This window comes from Phaseolus vulgaris, chromosome 10 (genome assembly GCF_000499845.2).
Source record: "Phaseolus vulgaris cultivar G19833 chromosome 10, P. vulgaris v2.0, whole genome shotgun sequence".
Classification (NCBI taxonomy): domain Eukaryota; kingdom Viridiplantae; phylum Streptophyta; class Magnoliopsida; order Fabales; family Fabaceae; genus Phaseolus; species Phaseolus vulgaris.
The window spans coordinates 9,072,265-9,082,609 of NC_023750.2; the positions used below are offsets into that span (position 1 = coordinate 9,072,265).

The 10,345-nt window shown below is 39.2% G+C and overlaps 1 protein-coding gene across 1 annotated transcript; it reads right to left on the reverse strand.

Annotated features, from left to right (window-relative positions):
- Window positions 1-6,661: 6,661 nt before the first annotated feature.
- Window positions 6,662-9,460, reverse strand: LOC137819581 (putative receptor protein kinase ZmPK1). Its single transcript, XM_068623476.1, has 2 exons — window positions 8,486-9,460; window positions 6,662-8,276 (listed from the first exon to the last, which is right to left on the reverse strand). Exons 1-2 carry the CDS (start codon window positions 9,423-9,425, stop codon window positions 6,796-6,798), a joined length of 2,421 nt encoding a protein of 806 aa, XP_068479577.1. The 5' UTR covers window positions 9,426-9,460; the 3' UTR covers window positions 6,662-6,795.
- Window positions 9,461-10,345: the final 885 nt, after the last annotated feature.

Below are 10,345 nucleotides of genomic sequence, written 5' to 3' on the forward strand. Positions count from 1 at the left end.
GGATGGTGCATTGGGAGGTTGAGCTTTCCGAGTTTGATGTGTAGTATGAGTCGAGAGGACTTATCAAGGGTCACGTTTATTCTGAATTCGTGGTAGAACTCTTCTCGACAGCCACACACCAAGACAGTGGAGATTTCTAGTGTGTCCTCTCTGTGGACGGGTCCTCTAACCATCAAGGCAGTGGGCTTGGTATCATCTTCGAAGGACCAGACGGGTTACTGATCGAGCAGGCTCTACGTTTCACTTTCAAAGCTAGCAACTACCAAGCTTAATATGAGGCCTTGGTGGCAGGGATGCTGCTAGCAAAAGAGATGGGTGCTCGAGCTTATTAGTAAAGAGTGACTCGCTACTAGTAATTGGGCAAGTTACGAGCGAGTACCAAGCCAAGGACCCCTAGATGGTCGCGTATTTAAAGTATGTTATGCTCTTGAAAGAGGCTTTCGCTGCGTTTGAGTTGGTGCACGTCCCCAGGGAACAGAATGTCCGAGCTGATTTGCTGGCGAAGCTCGCCAGCTTAAGTAGGGGGGCCAACAAAGGACAGTTATCCAGGAAACCTTAAAAGCACCCATGACCACCACAGGCTGCCCACAAGAGGTCCAACAAGTTCGACGACGGAAGGAGAGGTCACCGGTATTTGACCCAGGAAACGTTGAGGGTACCCAAGATAAGTTCATACAACTTTTCAGTGGGAGAATCGTTGGACGTTTGACTAGTCGACATGGGTGAAACCTGGATGACACCCTATAGGCGATACCTGGCTGATGGTTTACTCCCACTGGAGCCAACGGAGGCCAAAATCATTAAGTAGAAAGCAGGAAGGTATACCCTGGTAGATGGAAAGTTGTTCAGGCATGGCTACATTCACCCTATCCTGTCCTGTGTGAGTGGTGAGCAGTGCACACGTGTCATGGCTGAGCTCCATGAAGGTATTAGTGGGAGTCACATCGGTGGATGAGCTCTCTCATCAAAGGTTGTTCGAGCAGGGTACTACTGGCCGACCATGAGGGAGGACTATTCAAGGTACGTACAGTGGTGTAAACAATGCCAATAGCATGCCGACTCGCATCATACGCCCCCGAAGGAGTTGCAATTGATCCATAGCCCGTGGCCTTTCCACACATGGGGGATTGACATCTTGGGTCCGTTTCCCTTAGCAGTTTGCCAGATGAAGTACCTGGTGGTAGCCATTGAGTACTTCACTCTCAATCCTTTTTAAAAGAAAAGTGTTTTTCAAGCTAAGTGAAAAACAACTTGTTGTTTTGTAGAAACAACAGATTGTTTTGTACTTAGGTGTTTTTAGAAAAGGTTGAAAACTATTTTTATGGTTGACTTGCTGTCAAAACCAAAACAACCGATTGATTCGTGGAAACAACCGATTGTTTTTTTTGGTGCCATAACAGAAAACTGTTTTGTGCTTTGACTGAGCATTAAATGATTTTCTAACTCTTTACGCTCCAGTTTTATATGCTTTGACCAATCGTTAAATGCAATTAATAGTTTGTTAAGATTTGATAACAAACAACAACTTTGATATATACAGAAAAACAGATTTGATTAGATTTTGAGTTTTTGAAAAGTTAAGATTGCTTAGAGATTGAGATTGATCAAAGTGTGTGAGCTAGGATTTTCTCTTGTATTGATTTCAGATTCGTTCTGTAACAAGTGTAATCCTTGTATCTGTTGAAAGAAACCTTGTGTGTTTGCTGAGAAGTGTTGTGTCTTGAGGGGATCAAGATTCTTAGTGTTGGTGTGTTGACTAAGAGGAGTGTGTGTCTTGAGGGGATCAAGGTCACTTATTTGGTTGTGGTGTAAGTGATCTAGGTTTGATTGCTTAGTGGAATTCCTCAGTGGTTTCTGAGAAGACTGGATGTAGCTCTGGGTTTAGAGTGAACTAGTATAAACATCTGTGTGCATTCTCTCTATCCTTAATCTCTTTAAATTCAGTTTTAATATTTGCAAACTAGTATAAACAACCGATTGTTTCTGCGAAACAACTGATTGTTTTTCTGGTGCTGTTGTTTTTGCTTTGTGTTTTGGAAAACTGAATTTCTTATCATTTGTTTCTCGAAGTAATTTCATTCTTGGCTTAAAAGTTTGCGAAAACCCTCTTTAAACAATTCACCCCCCCTCTAGTTTAAAGTCATCCATTCTAATAAGATAAACATTTATGTCATTCCCTAGTTGTTTCGGACCGGATATCATCATAGACAACATCAAGTATTTTCGCTTCATGCACAATCCAGGAGGTAAGTTGTAAATAACTAGTAAAACAGGCCATGAATAGAGATTTGTACTCATATTACCAAACAGATTCATTCTATTTATAGCTAAACCAAGTCGAATATTTTTTTATTCTTTACCAAACTCTGGAAACTCATCATCAAATTTCTTCCACTGAATAGAATCAGTTGGATGTCGGTACATGTCATCACATTTCCTCTCATTTGCATGCCATATAAGATTCTTAGCATTATTTGGGTTTGCAAACAAACGCTTCATCCTTGGAATGATGGAAATATACCACATAACCTTCATTGGGGGTCCATGCTTTTCTATATCTTCAATAGTATCATCATCTTTTTGTTTCAACTTATAACGTGATAACCCACACCTCGGACAACTTTTCAACAATTCAAAATCTTTTTGGTATAATATACAATCATTAAGACATGCATGTCTCTTTTTATACTCCATACCCATTGGACAAAGAATCTTTTTGGCCTCATAATTACGATTAGGTAGAGTATTTCCCTCTAGAAGCATATCCTTCAACAACTGAAGCAATTCCGTGAAGCTTTTATCAGTCCATCCATTTATTGTCTTCAAATTCATCAATCTTAACATCGCCGACCACCATGTGAAGTTAGTTTATTCAGGATACAATGGAATCTCTGCACCGCTTGACATACTTCCTTATCCATGCACTTCTGCAAAAGACTCAACTCCCACATCACGAATCATGTCTTCCAATCAATCATCATCTACATCATCATGTACTGCATCATCCATGGTGGAGCCCACATATTCTTTAGTTACGAAAACATGTGGTAAATTTAACAATTCACCATGCCATGTCCAAGTTTTATAAGATCGAAGAAACCCATCACATAGAAGGTGCTCCCTCATTATCTTAACATCCAATATCCTTCCATTTAAACAGTTAACGCATGGACACCTGATCTTTGCTCCATCATGACCACTATTAATCGCGTTACGTTATGCAAATTGTATAAATTCTTCTACTCCTCTTTCGTACTTATCACTTATGCAAAGAGAATTAATCCAATTTCGATCCATTCTATTTTGAAATAGTCATTCAGGTGATTTTTAATCAGTGTTCTATCCAACACGTCTATCGAGGGTCGAACACCTCCGGACTCAATACCAGCACGTATCAATTGCCGAGGGTGGAACACACCCTCGGACTCAATACAAACACGATAATTTTATTCTAAAATAACATAATATAAATTAAAATTAAAATAAACACTAAATAATATAAATTTTAAAAAATACAAATTTAATACATAAAAAAAATCATAACATTAAAAAAAATCAAAAAATACAAAACATCACTAACCTTGTGTGTGAAGGCAACGTTACTAAGAGTGGCACGGCGGCGGCAACGGATGAGGCGGTGGACGCGGAAGCAGCAACGGAGCACACAAGAAACCACAGAGGAACCTACGAAGGCAATGCAACCGTATCAATGAAGGCAATGCAACATATGAAAAGTATTAATAACGCTGTATGAACGAAAAATACATTGGTGAAGAAGAAAGAGAGCTCACAAACTTACCACGAAGGCACGAACGCTACAAGAAGAGAGGAACACGAAGCGCAAATGAGAGCATAGTGCAAACACGAAACGCTTCTGAAGAAAGAAAGAAAGAGTAGTGAATGGCGCGCTTCTGAAGTGAAAAGTTAGGGTAAAAATGATTTACGAGTTCGACTATTTGTAATAGCCGCACTCGTAAATCAAGCGCTTTGATTTACAAGTGCGGCTATTACAAAGAGTTGCATTTGTAAATGAACATAATTTCAAAAGTGTCATCGTATTTTTTACGAGTGCGTCTGTTCGTAAAGTCGCACTTTATAAGGCGCCCTTGTTTTGAGCTTTTTGCACTAGTGATTTTAATTATGAATAAATCTATTGTTTTAAATAGTAATAATCTAATAGGGTTTATTTGAGCCTTAACTATTTTTACTGATAATCTTGTAATTTTAGTTTAGTCACAGTAGACGGTCTAATATTTCTCATAATAGATGGTCTATCTAGATAGTTTAATAGTTACATGGAGTAGATGGTCCAACGAATCCTTTGCAAAGACTTAACTAAAAGAAGCACTTTAGCAACATCAAACTTAATGAAGACAATGGTGTAGAAAGACTCTGATGTGAATGTTTTAGACTAGACTGTCTAATAGAATCATCTACTACACTGGTGCACGAGTTTGATAGGAGTCTCTACTCATGCGAGTGGACTTGATCAAACAAAGTTCAAGTTCCTTCTCTGACTCAAAAACTGAAAATGAAATCTGAGTGAAAGAATTGGAGACTAAAATCTATAATATCTCTAAAACAAGTTAGGAAGCAAATCGACTGAAAAAAAATAATAAAGAGAATTGTGACAGAACAGGGTACAAAATCCGAAAATTCTAGATTGTTGAAAACTGAGAATTTGTGAACAATATCTAAACCACAATAGCACTTGAGAGTCAACCTACTTTTTTTTATAGTTTTTCATCATCTACTTTACTTTTTCGGCTAAACATCCTTAAACTTTCTTTAATCTTTATAGTTATTACTAACTTTTATTACTTGTAAATGAATTGTGAACACCGTTTGACTGGATTTATATTGGAGTCGTTGGAAAATAACTTAATATTAATTGATCCTATCTATACTATCATCTCTTTAGCGTTAAACAGTTGATCACAACGTGAGACGATTTATACTCAATTTGTTTTTAATTTGATTATGAAACGACATCGATCACAATCTCATACTTGAATATGTATTCCATATCTTTGTCTTTTTTTATCATCCTTTAGTGGTTCAATCATTGTTTAGGATTTACCATTTAGCAATGCAAGCTTCTAACATGCTAGATTAAGCCATTGGTGTTATTGTTTATGCGAATAGCTTTTTGGTTTAGAAAACTTATTACAAATATGAACATGGAACTAACAAGGAGCACACATACATTAGATGACAATGATGTTGATATTTAGCAAATAACCAAAAAAATTCATAATAAAGCAAAATCAAGTTCTATTTTAAAAGAAATTTAGAAAGATGGAGAAGTACAACTTGTCTATTATGAAACATAACATAAAAAACACACATCCTAACAATGAATCTACCCAAAATTAGAAGGGAGTTTCCTAGAAAAAGATATGGCACATGCAGCTTAAATGTTAAGAATGAGTGTTAGTGATGTGAGTTGATTTTAGGATTGTTCATATTTTTGGTGTGACACTTTACTTAGATTGAGATTTTAGGAATTTAAGAGTGAAGACCTTAGGAAAATCCCCATTGGACATTAACTTAACCAAGTGGTTAAGTAGATGTGAAGGTTCATTTCACAAAGGCAAAAGGAAAAGACAATTATAAGGTGAAAATGATGCTAGAAGGTGCGGAATTAAAGAACAAGGAAAAGAAACCAAAAATAGAATTGTCGAATGGAAACAAGGAAAACCAAACAAGAACATGATACAAAGAGTAAAAATAGAATGACAAAGGAAGAATAGATGAAGGAAGGAGAAAGCTTATGTGATGGATTTGAGAAGTGGAAGACGCCACTTGGAGTGTGATTGGCCTCCAAGATAAGTGAAGATAGCCGCCACTTGAGAGCTCTCAAAACTCACAAGATAAGACCTAAATGCTAAGAGGAATTCCAACCTCACTAACACATCACACAATTTGTGCAGAGTAACTCTTCTTTTATTAATTTCAACTAGTCAAATACATTAGGTAGGTCTCCTATTTATAGGTGAAGGAGCCTTGGAGAACAAGATAAAATGGTAGGATGGGAAAAGGGAAAAAATGGACAACCTTAGGGTTTGACCGCATCCTAGGCTTGTCCTTCTAGAAACTAGGTCAAAATGTCTTCCAAAAGGGCTAGGAACAAGCATTTTAGCTTATTATGCTAAAGGTACCTTATTCTAGCCTATATTTGCTATTTAGACCCCAAAAGTAAGTCCAAATTATTTACAACTTATTTTATTCTTAAGAAGACCAGCAGGAAGAACTTGAGATGCTCTGGTCTTTGTCCATTTCTCCCTCTGGTGAGGTCTTCACTTCAATGTTGAGATGACCTTTCATAGTTTGCATCTTTGGTCATATTCTTGTTGTCTTGGTTTGTATCAGACAATTGATCCATGTATAAAAATATCCATTATGTTTCTCTTGATTTTTAGGTGCTAAAGAGTTAAATAATATTTTTTAAGAAACTTTTTAGGCTATAAAGAATTCATATTATTTGATTTGATTTTTAAGAATTTGTTATTTTAATTAGCTTTTGATTTTGTGTACTTTTTTTCACCTCATCAATGTTTAAAGTATAAATTTACATTTCACAATTGAATAAAAGAAATGTCTTCTAAAAAATATATCCTCTATTTTTTTCAGCCAATTGTATATATTTTATATAACCAACAGAAATATATAACAACTGCATTGAACTGCAGAACAGATTGAAGAAGAACCACAAGCACATGCAAATTATGACAGACAAAACAAACAAAACAAAAACAAAGGAAGTGACAACCGTAAGACCCCTCTTTGTTCAAACTATCTTGAATCATGGTCATGATTTTGGAGCCTCTCAGCAACTTGGCTCATGTTGGGTCTCGCGTTTTTCTCTTCCTCTACACATTCCAGAGCCACCGTTGCCAATATCTCCATTTCATTCATGTCATAGTTCGATCCCAAAGCAGGGTCAACGATCTCATCCACCCAAGATGCTCCCACTTCTGATCCTTTCCTCTTTTTCTCCCTCACCCATGTCACCAATCTCTCATTATGACCTGACTCTGATTCTGACTCTGTGAATTGGACACCTGTTGTTGGGCTCCTTCCAGTGATTATCTCCAAGAGAACAATGCCATAGCTGTACACATCAACCTTGGAAGTGATTGGCAAGTTGAAAACCCATTCAGGTGCCATGTAACCTCTTGTTCCTCTTATCCTTGAGAAGCTTGAATTGTTGACATTGTTCCGGTTAAGTAGCTTAGACAACCCAAAATCCCCTACTTTTGGTTTATAATCAGAGTCAAGAAGTATGTTTTGAGGCTTGATGTCACAATGCAAAACCCACTCCAAGCATTCTTCATGCAAGTAGGCCAGACCCCTTGCTGTTCCCACAGCAATGTTATACCTTTTGCTCCAGTCAAGTGCATTTGAAGCTGATGAAAGGTTGTGAGCCAAAGAACCATTCTTCATGTACTCATAAACCAACAACCTATGCTTTCCCTCTGCACAATACCCCAACATGCCAATCAAATTCATGTGGTTAAGCCTTCCAATGATACTTACCTCAGCCAGAAACTCGCTTTCTCCTTGGTTTGCTACTTCATGCAGACGCTTTATTGCCACCACTTGATTATCTGTCAAGACACCCTTATACACTGTTCCACCACCACCCCTTCCAATCTCTTCGCTGAAACCTTTGGTGGCTTGTTTCAGTTCAGAGTAACTGAATTTCCTGAACCCCGTTTCCACGGCAACAACATAGCCTTCGTTATCAGTATTTTTCCTGAACAAGAAACACCACACCACAAAGATGCACACAACCTCAATTCCACCTAAGGCAACCGCAAACCACAACATGAACTTCACCAACTCATTTCCTTTTTCTTTGGTATATGGTCTCGCTAGAACTTCCTCTACTGCACTACTCCCCCCACATACCATGCCATTGCCATTATGTACAATTCCTATGTCATCAAAGTCACGGGGCAGTCGCAGGAAGAATGCTCCGTCGAAACCCGCTGAACGATGCCCATTTAGTAACTGCCTCTTGAGGTAGCACTGACTACCTTGCCCATCTTGCTTCGGAAAGTTGAACTGAAACCCTTTGCATTCACACAACCTTAAACACTCATCCACACATTGTTGGTACGTGTGATTCGAATAGAGACCATAGTCGTATCCGTAAAAGTCCGTTTGAGGCAAGGTCAAGAAGTTAGACTCTTGCGGTGTGTTGCCGCACCAAGACTGGAAATTTGGTTCGCAACCTTGAGACCAGTCTTGAGCATTATTCCAACTGTGACCTGATCGCATAAACAAAAATCATGAATGAACACGCGAACCTCACCAAAACAGAAGCAGACAAGTGCTGCAATGAAAATCCATATATACAAGCACTTGGTAAGTCTTTCTCTATGCAATATTCCAGCATACGGTACCAAACATGTTTTAATATTTATGCTTGACATCGTACTAAAACTAGTAACAGGTACAATATTTGTGCTTTAAATACCTGGAACACAGGAACACGTTCTTCCAATGGTGGGGTCATTGGTGCAATAGCTGTTGGGTCCACAAATGCCATGAATGAAACAAGGTTGGGGGCGAAACAGCCCTGACACCACCCACTTCTCTTCTCCATCTATCATGGTGTACACCCTCACATTACCGTCATGATCCAGGGTCAATCTCCGCTGAAGCACCGTCCCGTAATCTATCGTTCTGAAAGTGAAGTTGTCGGAAGAAAGCACGGCACCCAAATCATCAAGCAAAGCAACCCTGCTATCATTGAAAGTAGATCTGCCGTTGCCATTACCGAAGTTGTTGCTCTGAAGCCAAGCGTAAGGCCAGAAAACGCTGGAAACTCGAGGGCCCTGGTAGATGAGGCGTAGAACATTCTCGAAGTCGAAGAAGAGCTTGTAGAAACCGGAGGAGTGGTTGCTCCCGCTTCTGGAGGAAACCAGGTTGGTGCTCCCTCTCAGAGGCTGATTTGGAAGAAGCGTGTCGGTTGGGAAATCGAAGCTCTGCCACAAAACAGTGTTGTTGGAGGAATCTTCGAGGAGTACGAGGTTGCCGGAGTCGTGCAAACGTAAGTGGACTTGTTTGGATGTGGTGGCGGTGGCGGTGGACCAGACTTGGAACTGGGCGGCGTCGGTGAGAACGAGGTTGCCGGATTTGAGAAGGGAGAGGGTGGAGCGTTTTCCGTTAACGGGGTGGTCCCGGTTGGCGATCCAAACGAGGGTGTTGGGTGAGTTGGTGTACCATATTGCGAAGCAGAAAGCGTTGTGTCCGACGGCGTAAAAGCCTGCTGTGAATGTTGGTTTGGGTGATGACACTATCACGTCTTCATTCAACTTCTCTACGGAGAGAGAGAAGGAAGATGAAGCATGCAACTTATGGAACAATATCAGAGAAATCAGAACACCCAAACACAATGTTGTTGAAGATGCCATTAGTGGATTTTCTCATGCTATGGTATGGTCTATTATGGGTGTACGTAATTTGTGAGTATTTAAAGTGAAAAAGGAAGAAGCATTCCAACACGAGGTGAGTAGGTGAATAGTTGTTTAGGCTGAACATGATGGAATTATGAATGATTAAACAGCACAATTGTCTTACTTTAATTGAAAATGGGAAAACGAGAGGAACCTGCAAAGAAGACTTAGCAACTCATTCATGCATTAGTCTGCGTCGATGTTTAAAGTCATATGGTTCAAACAGAGATAAAAAAATCCTTAGTAATAGCACCAACCAACCACACACTTGTTCTTATTAAACGAAGTTGGTTTTCATTAATCACATAATTGTAGACCAATCTGTTGCAATATCAATGTTCATGAAAACTGTCTTTATCAATTTTCTTTGTTTTTTCTTCTTTCCTTTTCGCAAGTAACATTCTTTCCAAGGCAGCCAAATGACCTTAACCGATATACGCCATCATCCTAGTATCTCCTAATATACAATAGAAAAATGATGGTTGAATAACTGTTGTAAATGCTTGTTCCAGCATACAACCCTTACATGGTAAGGATAATAATATTTTATTTCTATTGTGGGGTCCAGTAAAAATTTCTGAAAAGATAATATTTGAGTGCCCTTTGTCACATTGTGAAATTAGGTTAAAAATTGGGGTTGCACTTCTTTCACTTTTCTTTTGAGTTCCTTGCCGTTTCCCCTCTTCTCCTCCACATCCTCTTTCACCTTCTCCTCAAGCTTTATCTTCAATGTTGGTGGTGGTCGTGGTGGGTGCGCCTCTTTTCACGATGGTTGGTTGTCGTCGTGGGTGTGGCTGTTTTGACGGTGGTTGGTCGTGGTGGTGGATGCGCGTCTTTCCACAGTGATTGGTCGTCGTTGTGGGTGCGACTGTTTTGAC